Source organism: Betta splendens, chromosome 17 (assembly GCF_900634795.4).
Source record: "Betta splendens chromosome 17, fBetSpl5.4, whole genome shotgun sequence".
NCBI lineage: Eukaryota > Metazoa > Chordata > Actinopteri > Anabantiformes > Osphronemidae > Betta > Betta splendens.
In genome coordinates, this window is record NC_040897.2 from 10,339,405 (window position 1) to 10,356,090 (window position 16,686).

General features: G+C 48.4%; 1 protein-coding gene across 2 annotated transcripts; it reads left to right on the forward strand.

Moving 5' to 3' along the window:
* Positions 1-3,645: 3,645 nt before the first annotated feature.
* LOC114844280 (desmoplakin-A-like) lies at positions 3,646-16,672 on the forward strand. 2 transcript variants are annotated; one of them, XM_029131509.3, is made up of 24 exons: positions 3,646-4,043; positions 4,675-4,759; positions 4,906-5,024; positions 5,165-5,324; positions 6,424-6,549; positions 6,619-6,678; positions 6,768-6,935; positions 7,016-7,120; positions 7,199-7,294; positions 7,389-7,514; positions 7,660-7,812; positions 7,906-8,060; positions 8,141-8,267; positions 8,359-8,545; positions 8,627-8,913; positions 9,021-9,202; positions 9,313-9,451; positions 9,566-9,759; positions 9,883-10,045; positions 10,144-10,227; positions 10,315-10,422; positions 10,626-10,724; positions 10,805-12,619; positions 13,010-16,672. In XM_029131509.3, the coding sequence occupies exons 1-24, from the start codon at positions 3,796-3,798 to the stop codon at positions 16,223-16,225; spliced, it is 8,202 nt and encodes a 2,733-aa protein (XP_028987342.1). In that variant the 5' UTR covers positions 3,646-3,795; the 3' UTR covers positions 16,226-16,672. The 2 variants fall into 2 exon arrangements, with proteins under 2 accessions (XP_028987342.1, XP_028987343.1); XM_029131510.3 differs by having other exon boundaries at positions 3,647-4,043; positions 10,805-11,302.
* The last annotated feature ends 14 nt before the right edge of the window (positions 16,673-16,686 follow it).

Consider the following 16,686-nt stretch of genomic DNA (forward strand, 5'->3'; position numbering starts at 1 on the left):
CAGAATGTGTCAGGGTTGACACAGCCTGGTGGCAGATGTGACAACGCTCAGTATCACTTTGCTCACTTCTTGTCTAGAGCTCAGTGTCAGAAACTGAATACTTAACAGATTTTCTTTCATATCGTCAAATCCCCTCCGCAGGTTATTTACCCATTAGATCATTTGGGTCCAACACGTCAACCTTTACAAATTATTCCAGTTGTTTTGGCTTTGTTCCAGTTGTTTTGGCTTTGTTCCAGTTGTTTTGGCTTTGTTCTAGTTGCTTTTGCTTTGTTGTCTTGTGTTTTTTCATGACCTCTGACCTGAACATAAATACAATGATAAATAAAGGGCAATAAAATCTTAGTCCCAAACAACAACAACACTAACTCTTACAGTTAGTGTTGATTCAGTCGCAGACCTGATCATGTGACCCCTACACCACTTACAGTACAGTGCTTCACCCTTCTGGCCAGGATGTCCTGGTGCACGCTTGGTGCTGACTGTTCATCATTCCATCAGGACCAAAAAAATCCCATTTGGGACATAATTAAAACACATTATCCTCACAAACAAACTCTCTGACTGTGGAACAGGCTGGATGTCACTTCACATGTAAATATCACAGATAAGCACACATCTGTGAGTTGTTACTGCGTGCACACCCAGTGTGTCTGAACCTGCAGGGCCCAGGTCCTGTTCCGGCTGGTTGCGTTGTGCTGCACACTGATGACCCCTGCAGGCAGACTGCAGCACCAGCACGGCTTTCCTGTCTGCTCAGTTGAAAGCCTGTAATTTGATCTGCTGTGTTGTGCTGCTGCTTGTGGTTTTTTTTCCTTTTTCAAAATTGTGGAGTTGTTAAGACTACAACCAACTAAATATAGAAAGCTGACGGATAGAATATACTTATAAAAACGAATCAAGTGTGAAAGTCTGTGTCTTGTATGGTGCCGTTCATTCTTTATGGCTCAATAAGCAACAACACACAGGCCATTTATGTCCAGACCTATGCTGCTTGTATCACTTTTCAAACCTACCATTCATTTGGTGCTTTCACCCCCTTTTCACATGGCCAGGCTCCAACAGAAACCAGTTTGCTGTTGTACGATCTGTCACCGTCTCACTGTGCTGTTGTTGTCATTCAAACCCGCCTGTTACCCGCCCTAGCAACTAACATTCAGGTGTGTCCTGGAGCCGCCCATGCGCAGCGCTATGACTCAGCCCGGCGTCTGTCCGCGCCGGCTGGTTGCACACGGGGTGTCGAATAGAAAGAAAAATCGAGGGGCGTGTCAGGGCTTTCACTCCGCACTGACTAATCCAGAGTTGTGCCTCTGTGAACGGCACACACGGACCTGTCCTTTGTTTTCAGGTAACAGTGCATCAGTGTGTCTGGATTAACTTTTCCAGATTTGTCTGCGCTAATTAACTTGTGCTTCCACAGACAAACAATGCAGCCACTCACTGTAGCGTTAGGCTCCAAAGTCCAGGTTCTTTATTGCTCTGGGTTAATGTCAACTTACACAGATAAAGAAAAACACTGAGCAGTTGTACAGGACTGTGCACAGCAATACAAAGGTGCAGCCACTGAAACACACATACTATAAAGATCCTGGCTTCAGGTAAGATAAGAAAATACCACAGAAGAAAAGGCCACTTTTTTCTCTTTCTGTTTAATTCTGTAACTCATGTGTATGAGTCAGACCAGGACACAATAAATAAGAGAAATAGCGTCAGTTGTCTACGCAGATATCAAAACAGGTGTCAGGTCTGATGTGCTGTTGGCTCAACGATGATGTCAGTGCAAATGTCTGGAAATGACATCACATGCGCGTCTACAAGTGTCAGCAGGTCTCACACTCACGGTGAATCACCGGGCGCCAGATATTCGGCACCCCGGTGCTGAACCCTGACGGGTTCTGATTCACCTCTAACATCATCTACGTGCGAGTTTGGCTGTCGAATCAAGTTTTACAGCTCAGATGTGAGTTTACCATGGGGGGCCACTGGGACGGCAGCAAGCAGCAGGTTAAATATTGACTCCGGGGCACTCTGCAGCGACAGCTGGGTATTGATTGAAAGGCAAAATGCTCCATGCGCGTCTGCGAGCATGAGAAAATTAATGGGTAAGAGAAAAGACATGTGGGATGAAGGAGGATAAACAGGAGGAGCCACACAGCACTCGATGAGCAACAAGTGTTACTAAATGTGCCTGATCAGCTCCCCCGCCCGCCCCAGTATCTGCCACACCTCACAGCTGACAATTCTCAGCAATATTCTTATTTTGAAAAGAAAATGAAAATTATGACAGGGCTTCAGAATGAGAAATAACTGAAATACTCTCATTTGGGGGAGCGTTACGAGCAAATCATGTCTGCATTTGTTCCAGTCCTACTATTTGGCGTGAGACTGACTCCAGCAGACCGGGGTTTTTGGAGAACGGTTCGTGTTGAGTCTTGAGCTGACTTTTGTTTGGAGAACTCGTCCCAGGAGTTGGAACAAAGCAAACACATATAAGACGAACCCACCTGAGCCTAGTGGGGGAAAAAATGCGAGGCGTGTCCACCAGTGGGTGTGTTCAGACTGGCCTTGCAAGAAATTGTTATTATATTTGAAACTGTCACTTTAGCCCGGTATAAAATAATTACTGTGGAAACGCTCTCATATTTCAGGCACAGACAAGTCGCAGCTCATGAGTTTAGCTGGTAAACGGCAGCGATACCGAAGTGGTTGGGCAGATTCCTGTTGAGGGCGTTGACCTCTCAGGGCCATCAGTGTTCTCCTTCCTCTCTGTCACATTCTCTGTGTTTTCCCACTCCCGTGCGATGCCGCTGATTATTTATCGCAGTAGCTCAAACGTGAAACACCAGAGGGCACGGAGTTCCTCGCAGCAAAGTCGCTCGTTGCGTGATCGTTTGTCAAAATGCAAAACATCAAAGTCACCACAGGGTCTGTTTCTGTGAGTTTCTATTTGTTGCGTTTGATCTCTGGGCCCTTTTGTCCGTCTTCTAATAATCCCAGTTAAGACACAGCTAAAACTGTTTACTCAGACACTTCGAGCCACTTAATCATGACCCTCCCTAATATGTCGCCCTGTTCTGTCGCTCCCTTTCGCTTTTTAAGCTCAGACACACCTTCCTGGCGTGTTGCATGTGCAGACGACACGAGGGATCCCACGCAGAGTGGAGGGAAAGCTTTAACCTAAATCACAAATTCATGTTTAGGAAACTGTCCATTCCGCGTAATGTTGATGCAACTGTGGAAAACACTGAACACTCGGACTGTTCACCTCGAGAGCATTGACCCAATAAAGACCGATCACTGTTTACTGTGAAGCCAGATCCTTTAAATTAATGAAGCTTGTTTTAAGATATTTTATTTATTTTTGTCATTTTTCCATCTTCATGTCTCTCTAGTTTTATATGTTAATATGTTCTGCACCAACAGAGAATATTCATATGTGTTTGATTTCACATCGGGTTTGTTTATCTTAACTTTAATTCGTCATTATTCAGTTGAGCAATCGGACATATGATTTTCACATACAGGACGTTTGCAGCCCCGCAGTCGCGCAGCTAACCTTCCCGCACACGGACTCCTGGCAGCGGTTGCGGGAGTGTGTTTCGTCAACACAGAAAAGGTGTGGTTTCTGTCCGCTCCAAAAGCGAGCGGCTTCCGTCTACCCGCGGCACACCATTATCTGCGCAACAGGCGACGCGGCGGAGGCGAGAGGCGCAAAAGTGCGTGCGCTGCGGACGGAACGCGACGACTGCGGAACTTAACTTTTCCCGAAAGCACCGGCGAACGAGCTGCGCGGACATGAGCCTGTACGGCTCCACTTCCAAGCTGGCCGCCATGGGCCAGAGGAGCAACTCCCGGCCCGACCTGGCGAGCCCGGGCTACAGGAACGACGTGTTCGTCGGCGGAAACGGCTTCCAGGGGGACTACCCGGCGGCCGACGGCGGATACAGCTACTCCACCAGCTTCTCCAGGCACACCGTGCACGGCGGGGGCGGCGGCGGGCAGAAGGTCCAGGTCAGCATGGGCGGCGGAGGCGGCGGAATGAGGTGAGACCTTCGGAGTCACCTGTTGCTTTGAAGCGCGTGCGTAAGTGAGCCATTCAACAGACCTGTTGAGCGAAGAGCTACCTTAAACTACACGTCCGTCAAAATTAACTCTTAATAATAATAATAATAATAATAATAATAATAATTGTTATATATATGTTATCCTGCTTGTATCACAGCTGATCTGTTGCCTGATATGTCCCACAGCACAGCAAAGGAAATAACTCGCGCACACGCCCCTTGCACGTCCTCCCACTACCATTATTCAAACTGATGTTAGTGTTATAGCAGTGACACTATTTCCTCTTTGGAAATGGCCCTGAATACTTATAGCCCTGGAGAACAAAGGTCACAGTGAGACATGCACGGTATTTTTTGCACGGAGTTCTACTCTTCATAAACTTTTAGGAGATTGTTTTTTTTTTCAAACACTAAATATCATATGCTTTTAGTGCAGCCTTCAGGAAATTCGATGATTAATTATAATAATTATTTAGTAACCTAGTAACTGAGACGGTTCCCTTCCTAAAGAAATAAATATCCATAACCAGATAAGACCATTTGTAAAATGCATGTTTTAAATACATGCTTGTATTCATATATTTCTTATTACTCCATGTTTTCATTCTAGTGTACAGGCTATTCAGCAGAAAGCTTCATTCCTGAGTGGCCAGTGCTACGAGTACCTACAGAAAGCAATGATGATTCTCCAAAATGTAAGTTTGGCACGTTGTTTACACGTTTTGGTCTCCAATGACTGACCTGCTGTGCAGGTTAGAGCCGTTAAGTGAGATTATTACAGGTGTAAATGAGTATAATCTGGCATCTGGCAGGATTTTAGGCTTATTATTTTATCATTCAGGGAGGTCCAGCTGTGGAGGTTGAAAGCCTGTTGGCCATGGCTGCAGAAACCATGGAGCATCTGAAGGTGGTCGGCCGAGACATGCAGCAAATGCGGATCCCTAATGATGTCTTCAGGAGGTAAGCGAAGATGCATTCATGCCTCTGCTTAAACGTGCCTGCAGGTTAACACGGGTAAATGCTATTATACTTAAAGTTGCATTCATCGTGCTTCCTGGGAGAACGATGCATTTTTATTCCCTTTTGTGCGTCTCCCGCAGTTTAGACCAGTTCCAGAACATGCACGCTGCCATACAACAGCAACAGCAACAGCAACTTGTCAGCAGCGGCATGACCATAAGACGCAACAGGGGCAGCATCGGCTCGTCTGATGGCGGCAGGCTCTTTAATGATGCCATAGGCTGGATCACCCAGCAGAAGGTGAGACCCTCATACTTCAGAGACGGCAAAATAAAAACAAAAGTCATTGTCATTGTCATGTCAGGCGTGACATCACCATAAATGCCCAGGTTCGTGCACAGTTGTTTTTAATATATTAAAGAATCTATATTTGCACCTGTATGTAATGGAGGTGCACTTACCCCATCACCTATTCTGACCCGCTGTAACCAAACCATCTGCACATGCGGCCAGAACCCGATCCTTAAGCGAAAGGGGCCCAGAGAGGTGCAGGAGGACTAAAACAAAGCCGAGGACAGAGGTCTCCCAGAGACGGAGAGGGGAGGTATTAGGACACCGGGCGGGGAGGAGGAGGGAGGCACATAAAGGGGCTACAGAGGCAAAAAGAAAAGTAGAAGTAAAGCCTTGTGAAATCTGACACCCTCCACTGAGTCAGTTGTTTTAGGACAGGGCAGTTCAGCACGTCTCTGACAGGCTCATGGGAAAATGCTTTGCTCTTAACCTCCCCAGGCCTGCCGCCCAAGCAGGAACACTCCCTGTCATTGTGTAACCACCTTCATAATCCCAACATTTCATCATTTGTTGTAGGTTTATAGGTCTGTTGCATGTTAGACTCCTAAACTACACACGTTGCTTCTGCAGTAAGGGATCTGTTTCAATGTGCTGGTCGTGGCTGTAGTCCGTTTCTCCAGTGGACATTAATTGCTTTTAATTAAAGTTGGCAAACGTATTCAGCATTTAGCTTCAGCCAAGTATCTGTGAGGGAAAAGGGAGTGGCAGGCGAACAAAGGCCTCGAGAAAGTACAGAGGGGGAAAAAAAATGCAAGTGAAGAGCCAAGGCTGGTTGTGGTTGGTTCTTATCGCAGCTCAGGGCTGTGAGTGACGGGGGAATAGTTGGAATAGTTTCCTGGTTAACTCCTAGCTCTTAATGGTTATTTGCTGACACCTAGAGGGCATGTGAAGCAAAATTTGTTTAACAGGGTTAAAAAATATGTTGAACTCATAACAGTGTGTCAATCAGTTCCAGTCCCAGTAGAAGCCTGACACATGCTTATATAAACTCACTCGTTTGGCATTTATTGGACTTCGTAAGATACTGAACTGCTCCCACGTCTCGCAGCGTATGATCGAGACGGGGCAGTGGGGAGACGACCCCGAGGCTATAGTCAAGCAAATCGACAACCACAAGAGGTACCACAGCTCTATCCAGAGGAACCAGGAGGTGGAGCGCGCCAGGGATGAACTGGTAGGTGCGCGCGTGGCTGGAGGATGACGAGCGTCACATGAGTAATCTGATCACCACCGTTTTTTATAGGCCAGCAGGGGAGACAAGTACAACCTCTCATTGCTGGATCAAGAATGGGACAGCCTGCAGGTGGGGATGCTCGTTATTACATTCTGCATCAGCATCATTGGTCATTTGTCATATTTACCGTATGTGTCTTTTCTCCATGACTCGCTTAGAAAATGTCCCACAGCCGCATGAGTCAGCTGCGTGACCTCCAGATCACCCTCGAGGAGATCTCCCGGGCTATAATGTGGGTGAACGAGCGCGAGGAGGAGGAGCTCGTGTTCGACTGGGGAGACAAGAACATCGACCAGTATATCCCCAAGAAGCAGGAGAGCTACTCGGTGAGCGTCCCGCATGCGTGGCTTGGTGCTTGGTCCGGCCCGCGTGCTATTCCGTTCCTCACCCTGTGGTTGCCTGACAGAGGCTGATGAGGGACCTGGAGGAGAAGGAGAAGGAGCTGAACAAGCTGAAGGCGAAGGTCGAAGGGCAACTGAGCAGCAACCACCCTGCGTCGGATAAGATCGAGGTTTGGCCACTCTTTGAACCTTTAGCATCGGCTAACTGCTCAGTGGCTTTGTGCTGACGAGTGCCCGCCGGCCCACAGGCTTATATGGACACTCTGCAGACCCAGTGGAGCTGGCTCCTCCAGATCACAAAGTGCATCCACGTCCACCTGAAGGAGAACGCCGCCTACAGCCAGGTAAGTGCCCGGTGGCTGCTCCTGCTCACACTACGTGAAGACATTTGTGTTTGAATGCAGATTAATAGTGAAGCTTTTCATTTGCCTTCCGCAGTTTTTCAAGGAGGCGAATGAGACCTATTCAAACCTGCAGAAGCAGCACGAGAGCATCCGCAGCAGGTTCGCCTGCGACAAGAGCACCTCGCTGGACAATCTCACCGAGCTCCTGAAAAACTTAGAGGTGTCGCGCTCTCGTCATTCGCTGACACATGACATACGTGTTTCCCTGCGGGCCTGAAGCGCAAAACGTGCCGGGGCTGTTTATGTGCAAACAACCTGCATGTGTAGAGAAAAAGCTTCATGTGCGTATTTCCGCCTGTTCACAGAAAGAGCGGGAGCGCATCATGGAGAACAAGAGGCAAGTCAACAGTCTGGTCAACAAGTCCAAGTCCATCGTCCGACTGAAGCCTCGCAACCCTGAGGAGAAGACGAGCGGCCCTGTCAGGGTCGAGGCCCTGTGTGACTTCAAACAGGATCAGGTGGGACTCACGCTGTGTCAGATATACAGATATAGGACACAAAGCCCCTTTGAATGCGTTTGAGCCTTCCATTTCTTCCATTTTGTGCTGCAGAAAGGTATTCTGAAAGGGGACGAGGGCATCCTGAAGGACAACACCCAGCGCAGCAGGTGGCTCGTGACCGGACCCGGAGGCCTGGACATGCTGATCCCCTCCGTGTGTCTGCTCGTGCCCCCGCCGAACCCGCTGACCGTCGGCCTCGCCTCCAAGTGAGAAACCTCCCGCTGGTCCTTCGTAGTGGACCTCTGCTGGGCTTGTGGTTTTAACCGCCGCTTGTTCTGCCCTCTAGGAATGCGCAGTATTACGAAGCCATCATGGACATCTGGAATCAGCTCTACATCAACATCAAGAGCCTCATGTCGTGGCAGTATTGCCTCAAAGACATTAACTACGTCAACTCCCTCACTGTCTCCATGGTAACGAGTCATAATTTAGGTTACATGAAGTTCTCTTTGCAGGACTTTGTTCATACTCACCGTCTCCTGCTTCATCTTTCCTCCTCGACAGCTGTCTAAGATGCGTCCTGAAGAGTATCGCAGCATCATCAAAAGACTGGAGACACACTACCAGGAGTTCCTGCGAACCAGCCAAGGCTCTGAGCTGTTTGGAGAAGATGACAAGAAAGCCATCCAGGGTCACGTCGACCAAGCCCAGAACCACTATGATACACTGATTGTCCAGCTGCCTACATACTGTGAGTGTATAACAACTAATCGCATTGTTGTTTCAATAATCTTAGTCTACTAAAATCAATATTTTCCACCATTTCCACCAGCCAATAAAGTGGATGTGGTGGTGCAAGACGTGGAGCCTGGAATTGTACAAACCGATTCCAAGACTTCAATTCAGAAGATCACCAAGAGCACAGTCACCAAGGTCTCCAGCAGCCAACTTCCACCCACGTCTCCACCCACTCCCACCATCAACCTCACGCTCCTCAGTAGTCTGCAAGAAATCCGACGCAGGCTGGAGCTGGCGGAGTCCGGTCTCACCGACCATCTCCATGTCCCGCTGGGGGAAAACAGTGTGCACGAGTGCACAGTGCACATCCAGAGGCTGCAGGTAGGTCCTCGCCCTCTCCGCTGCCAAATCCATATCTGTATATGCAAAGTACAGGTTAAATAGAACTGTAAATATGCAACGTCATTTAAAAACGGATTGATTTACAGAATGTGCATCAAGATTTGGACTCTATTCACGACGAGTACCTGCGCCTGCGAGAAAAAATCATCAAGCAACTGGAAGGGCTGCCGCCTGACTCTGAGCAAGCCAGGTTCCTGCGATCTGAACTGGAAATCATCAACCAGAAACTCGGAGGCCTGCAGGGGCTCTACTCAGCGTATTCCAAGAGGTGAGTTGTTTTAATCAACCAGTATCAGTCCAAATAAATGCTGGGACCAGAGCACGAAGGCTTATAGTGTGTTTATTCTACAAATGAATCTGGTTGTGTGCTTTCTGCAGACTCTCATCTCTTCAGGCTCTGCTTCAGAGTCTTCTTCAGGCCGAGGATATTGTTAAAGTGTATGAGGCACGGCTGACTGAGAAGGAGACCACTTCTCTGGACCTTCGGGAGGTGGAGAATTATCGGAGCACACTGAAGGTTTTGACACGTTTACCATATTTAGTTTTTCTTCCCAGCTGAACCGACTAGAGTCATTCTAATGAATTAGTACCACCTTTAATCACGTGTGTGGAATTCTGTTCTCTATTAAAGCAAATGAAGGCTGATCTGGACGTAAAAAGAGACTTGCTGACAGCTATGGAGTCAAATCTGGCTAAAACCATGCAGTGGAACGATCAAATCTCTGACTCCTTCCACAAGTGCGATGTGGACTTGTCCAGATACTCAGAACAAGTAAATCAGATGTCTGACCGCTGGCGCCGCATCCAAAACCAGATTGATAGCAGGTATAGTAACAGAAACTGAGTTTTTTTGAAAATTCCCCACATCCAGCGTTCGTCATTGCTGGTAAGTTCTCTAAAAATAACCTTATCATCCCTTCCTACGCTTCCCACTCCTTCCTCCTCAAGAATGTGGGAATTAGAGAAGCAAGAGCAACAGCTGAAGCATTACCAGCAGAGCAGCGCTTCCTTGGAACAGTGGATAAACAATGCCAGGAAGCGCCAGGACACGCTCCAGACGGCAAAGCTCAGCGACATCCCCACCCTCATGGATCACCTCAACCAACAGAAGGCATGTCACAGTTTGTCGTGACGCCCCCCCCCCCCCCCCCCCAAAATAAAATTTAAATAAAATCAGATCATTTAATGCCCTGTTTTCTTACTGCGCAGACGCTTCACACTGAAATTAAAGGAAAGAAGGACAAAGTAGAGGATGTGCAGAAAACTGCAGACACCTGTGCTGCGTCCGTAAAGGTTTGCCTTCAATTAAAATATTAATATTAGTTATTTTTAATTATTATCAAAAACCAAGCAATAAACATGTAATAAATATGGTTGCAGGACTACGAGCTGCAGCTGGCGTCCTACAGTTCAGGCCTGGAAACTCTGCTTAATATTCCCATTAAGAGAACAATGCTGCAGTCTCCAGCTTCTGTGGTCAGACAAGAGGTACAAGCACTCATTCACTCCCAAGTCCTTTTTTATTTTAATATTATTTAGAACTAAATCAAAATGAAACAATAAATGTATAGAAATCATTTATTTCCTTTTTATCACATTGAATGCTTCTACTTGAGGCTGGTGCTTTACCTGCATGTGGCATTTAAAGACATAACTGAGATGTTATTAACAATTGAATGTCTGACCATCAGGCGGCTGATCTCCAGTCCCGCTACATAGAACTGCTTACTCGCTCTAGTGACTACTACAAGTTCCTAGGAGAGCTGCTCAAGAATATGGAAGAGATGAAAGTAAGTATTACTTTTGCAATACACACATTATTTTTTATGAAACAGGTTAGGTTTCCTAAAGACACTTGTTTTCTTCTCAGATCAGGAACACAAAGATTGAGGTGCTGGAGGACGAACTCCGGCGCCTGAAGGAGGACCTCCTGGACCGTAATCAGAAAAATAAGTCCCTGGAAGACAGTCTGGCCCGCTTCAGGTTGGAGCTCACTCAGTCAAAGGACCAGCTCATTTCTATGGAGGAAGTAAAGAGAACCACAGCGATGCAAGCCAGTGCAGCCAGGGAGAACCTGGACAGCACACAAAGCCAGCTTCAAGATCTGAACGACCAGCTGACCCGCATTAGATACCAACTGGAGGAGGAGAAGAGGAAGAGGAGGCTGGCAGAGGAGCGCTACAGCAGTCAGCAGGAAGAGTATGAGGGGGCTGTTCGGCGCAGACAGAAGGAGCTGGAGGAGCTTAACTGGACAAAGATTGACTTGGAAAAGTCTGTGAAGGACAAGGAACGCGAGCTGGAGAGGATGAAGATACTGCTAGAGGAGGAGGCAGCACGCCGGCGAAATGCTGAAACGGAAATCTCAAAGGTAAGAACACAGTGCAACCAGGAAATTAACCAGCTTAAGCAGACATATGAGACAGAGATCCACGTCACCAAGACCACCGTCCTGAAAACCACGCAGCAGAAGGAGGAGGACACGGCCGAGCTGAGAATGCAGGTCGACAGACTCACTGCTGAGAAGAGAGACCTAGAAGAGGAGCTGAGGAGACTGAGGCAGTCCATTGCTCACGCCGAAGAGCAAAAGAGCAGAGCAGAGCAGGAGGCCAGTCAGCAGAGGGCATCGGTGACAAAAGAAACCAGGGTGCGCAGTGAGCTGGAAGTGCAGCTGAGAACGCTCATACAGCAGAAAGGAGAAGAGGAGCTCCAACTCAAGGAGGCCGTCCGAAACAATCAGGAAAAGTCCCGGCAGGTCAGCTCCCTAACCTTTAACCTGGAGGAGGAGGTGAAGAAGAGGAGGGCTCTGGAAACGGAAGTCGGCCACCTGAAACAGGCCGAGGCAGAGCTTAAAGCAAAGAACAGCGCTTACCTGGAGGCAGTGAACAAGCTCAAGGTGTCTGAGCAGGACATCCGGACCACCCGAGTGGAGCTGGAGAGGCAAACCAGTGAGAAAATGAAGGCCGAGCAGAGTTCCACCAGGCTGCAGAGCCGCGTCCGGGAGCTCCAGTGTTCCCTCGACGGCGTGGAGGCGGAGTTGGAGAAGCAAAAGAAAGCCACCCAGGAGGAGTTCACGCGTAGAAAGAGAATAGAGGCAGAGTTGGAGAGGGTGACAAATACCTGCAGAGAGCACACGACCACCATCAGCACACTGAAATCGGTTCAGCTGGAGGCTTCCAGCTCAGGAAGGAAGTACGAGCAGGACATCAAGGGCCTCCAGGAGGCCTTGGACAGGAGCCTGAGGGATCATAATGTCACCAAAGAAGAACTGGCAGCTGTAACAGCTGAGCTGAGGAACCTAAAGCAGAAGCTCCAGCAGGAACAGGCCAAAACCTATGAGCTAAATCAGCGCAATGAAAGTCTGTATAAGACCATTGAAGACAAGAGCCGGCAGCTTAATGACTACACAACAGAGATCGAAAAGCTAAAGACTCTGACGCAGAACCTGACAAAGGAGAGACTAAGGCTGGAGGAGGAGCTGAGGACAGTTAGGCAGGAGAGAGACGAGCTGAAGCTTAGCAGAGACGCTGTTGATGGGGAGAGTGCCACTCAGATCTCAGCCTTGCATGTGCAGCTTCAGAATAGCAGCAAGAGGACAGCAGAGCTCCAGGGTCTCATCGGGGACCTGACCAAGGAGAGAGAAAAACTTAAGTTGGAACTAGACAAATTCCAAAAGCAATCCCTCGAGGTATTTCCGATTGCACTGAAGGATCAACTCTAATCAATTAACTTTTTTCTGCTTTTGCACATATCATTTTCATTTTTTTTGCATGAACTCCATCTGCTTTCGCGAGCTTTTGCCTGGTTGCATGTATTTCACCCTTTCGCATAGCAAATGATGTCACGGTCATTGTAGCAAAGCCTCATTAAATTTATTTATTAATACTAGTAAAAAAGATGCAAACACAATCCAAACTGAAAGATGTGCGGTACCACATGCTGCTACAAAGACTTGTGTATGTAGTTAATTGTAAGGCTTGTACAATGAAAGGGGGCTTCTAGTTCACCATGGGCCAAACAGATCATAGTTCATCATAGTTAGTAATTTTGGTAACACTTGTATTTTTTTTCTCCACAGACATCCATCATGGTGCACGAGTCCCAAAGCAAGTACAGCGACCTGCTGCTGGAGAAGGACAGTTTGCTGTCGAAGCTGAAACTGCTGGAGCAAGACAAGCTCCGCCAGCAGCGTCTGGAGGAGGAGCTCACCCGCGTCAAGCTCATGCTGGACTCGGAGCTCCGCAACAAGCAGCGGCTGCAGGACGAAAAGAATTCCGTCCTCAAGGAGTTCAACTACATGAAGAGCCAGTATGAGATACGCGAGAGCCAGATCAAGCAGGGTGAGTCGGACAGAGACAAGGCCGACCGCGAACGGCTCTCTCTGAAAAATGAGATCGAGAGGCTCGTGAGGGAGCTGAAGAGCGTTGAGGAGCGGTACAAAAGCCGGCTGATGATGTCTGAAAAGGAGGTGTCGGAGCTGGCCCTCAAGCGAGAAGCCCTGGAGAGGGAGATACAGAGGCTGCAGCAGAGGCCCAGCAGTCTGACCCGACAGACCCAGACGGATGAGAAGGTTCCAGCAATTGATCCGTCCAAGCTGGTGTTTGATGCGGTGCGCCGCAAGGTCACCGCTCACCAGCTTTGCGACTGTGGCATAATCAGTAAAACCACTTTAGACCAGCTTCTAAAGGGACAGAAGACGGTCAATGAGGTCGCTGTGGACATCCAACTTAGTCTGAAGGGCACCGGCGTCATTGCCGGCATGACAACAGGCTCGGGGAAAATCCCCTTCACCGAAGCCAAAAACAAGAACCTCCTCAGCCCAGAGTGTGCCCTCGCGCTTCTGGAAGCTCAAGCAGCAACAGGCTACATAGTGGACCCTGCGTTTAATGAAAAGATGCCCGTGGATACCGCCTGTTCCCGAGGAATCGTAGACACAGTAGACAGAGACGCCCTGTTGACAGCTGAAGCAGCCAGCACAGGCTTCAAGGATCCATACACTGGCAAGGTGTTATCTGTGGGGCAGGCGTGCAAACAGGGTCGCGTAAACAGAGACACAGCCGTCCGCTTGCTACAAGCTCAGGAGGCCGTTGGAGGCATACTGGATCCTGTTCTCGGCGTGTTCCTTCCCAAAGATCTGGCCTTGGATCGCAATCTTATTGACGAGGACCTCTACAGGGCTTTGAACAAAAAGCCCCCCTGCTACCAGGATCCAGCGACAGGAGAGAAGCTAAGCTATAACGACCTGAGGAAGAAGTGCTCAGTGGACCCGGTTAACGGCCTGCTCCTGCTCCGTGGCCCAGAAAAATCCACGACCATTAAAGGCCTGCGTGGGGAGGTCTCCGTGGAGGAGCTCGTCAAGTCTGAGCTGCTGAATGAAATGGACTTGCAGAAGTTCAACCAGGGCCGACTCACTAGCCAAGAAATAGAAACCAAGTTGAAGTCCTACCTGTACGGCTCGACCTGCATTGCAGGTATTTACGATGAGGCCAATGACAGAATCATGCCTTTCTATCAAGCAATGAAGGAAGGTCTTCTCATGAGAGGCACCACCTTGGAGCTCCTCGAGGCCCAGGCGGCGTCCGGCTTTGTTGTTGATCCAGTCAACAATGTCTTCTTGACAGTGGAGGAAGCCACCAAGCGAGGCCTCATAGGGAAAGAGTTTAAGAACAAACTGTTGTCTGCAGAGAAGGCGGTAACTGGATACACAGATCCAGCCACCGGAAAAACAATCTCCCTCTTCCAGGCCATTGAGAAGGACCTTATTGAGAAGGGCCATGGAATCCGCCTGCTTGAGGCCCAGATTGCCAGTGGCGGGATTATCGACCCCAAGGAGAGCCACCGAATTGATGTCAACGTTGCCTATAAGAGAGGATATTTTGATGAAAAGATGAATGAGATCCTCACTTATGAAGGGGATGACACGAAAGGTTTCTTTGACCCTAACACCAAAGACAACCTGACATATCTTCAGCTGAAAGAAAGATGCATCTCAGATCCCAAAACAGGTCTGGTGCTTCTGCCACTCAAAGACAAGAGGAAACCCCAGAAGACACAGGACAGCCGCACCAATGTGCTCCGCAAGAGGCGGGTCGTGATCGTCGACCCGGACACTGGACTGGAGATGTCCGTGAGAGAGGCCTATCACCGGGAGCTAATTGACTACGACACCTTCCTGGACTTGTCAGAGCAGGAGTGTGAATGGGAGGAAATAACTATCAAGGGGTCCGACGGCTCTTCACGTTTGGTGATAGTGGATAGGAAAACCGGGACCCAGTACGACATCAAGGAATGCCTGCAGAACGGCGTCATTGACCAGAAGACTTTGGATCAGTATCGTGCTGGAAATCTGACTTTGCCCCAGTTGGCGGATCAGATTACCAGCAGAACCAGCAGCACTGAGATGAGCATCGCAGCCAGCACTGTGGACGACATGGTGACCTGCAGCAGCCCCACTCAGGCTACACCATCCTCCCCCACTGTCCGTAAACGCATCAGCAGTATCTCCATCACCGTCTCCCCCCCTGAGATGTTTGACGATCACAGCCCTGTTGGGGCCATATTTGACACGGAGACCCTGGAAAAAATAACCATCTCTGAAGGGCTGCGAAGAGGTATAGTTGATAATCTTACCGGGCAGAGGCTGTTGGAGGCTCAAACTTGCACAGGGGGCATTATCAACCCTGCTACTGGTGAGAGACTCTCACTTCAAGATGCCGTCCATCACAGCATCATTGATGATAGTATGGCGACCAAGCTGAAACCGGCCCAGAAAGCCTACCTTGGATTTGAAGACATGAAAACAAAAAGAAAGATGTCTGCAGCAGAGGCAGTGAAGGAGTCATGGCTGCCGTACGATGCAGGGCAGAGGTTTTTGGAGTTTCAGTACCTGACCGGAGGCCTGGTTGAGCCCGGCTCTGGGCGCCGCATCAGCATCGAAGAAGCTATTCGTAGAGGGTGGCTAGATGGGCAAGGGGCCCAGAAGCTCCAGGACACACGCAGCCACCAGAAGAACCTGACCTGTCCCAAAACAAAGCTGAAGATCTCCTACAAGGAAGCGATGGACAGCTGCATGGTGGAGGAAAGCAATGGTATGAAAATGCTGCAGGCCTCCTCAGTGTCCACAAAGGGCATCAGCAGCCCTTACAACGTGTCCAACCCAGGGTCCCGCTCCGGGTCCAGATCTGGTTCCCGCGCTGGCTCCAGGAGTGGATCACGTAGAGGCAGCGTGGATTACTCCTCCACCTTCACCTACAGCTTCTCCTCCAGCTCATACAGCTCCAACAATTTATCATAGAGCACAGCTTACAAAGAATAAACCGAGGCTAGAGCAGCATTGTTTTAACTACTTGCTTTACTATAATGTTTTTTCTGCTACATATAAAATGTTGGGGAAATTATCATATTCTAATTCTGAATTTGTTGTAGTGATTTACATGTTTTTGGTTATTTAGTTGGTGTTTTAAATAAATTGAATCTATGCATTTTGATTGAGTTTAGTTGTCATATCGATGAATTTACTTTGTTTTTAGCATTTAACATTTTGTTATATTAAAATATGCTTCTGCATGCACTCAGTTTTAATATTGTTTTGTTATTGTTGGTGTATTGCATCTTGATACAGTTTTCTTGCAGCTTTTACAAAAAAAAGCATTCTGAAAGATTTGAATTAAAATATTTGACTATTCTTTGCTATGAAAGTATTAATCATTACAAATAAAAAATAAATGCCCTAATGCTTTGATTCATTCGAGCCTT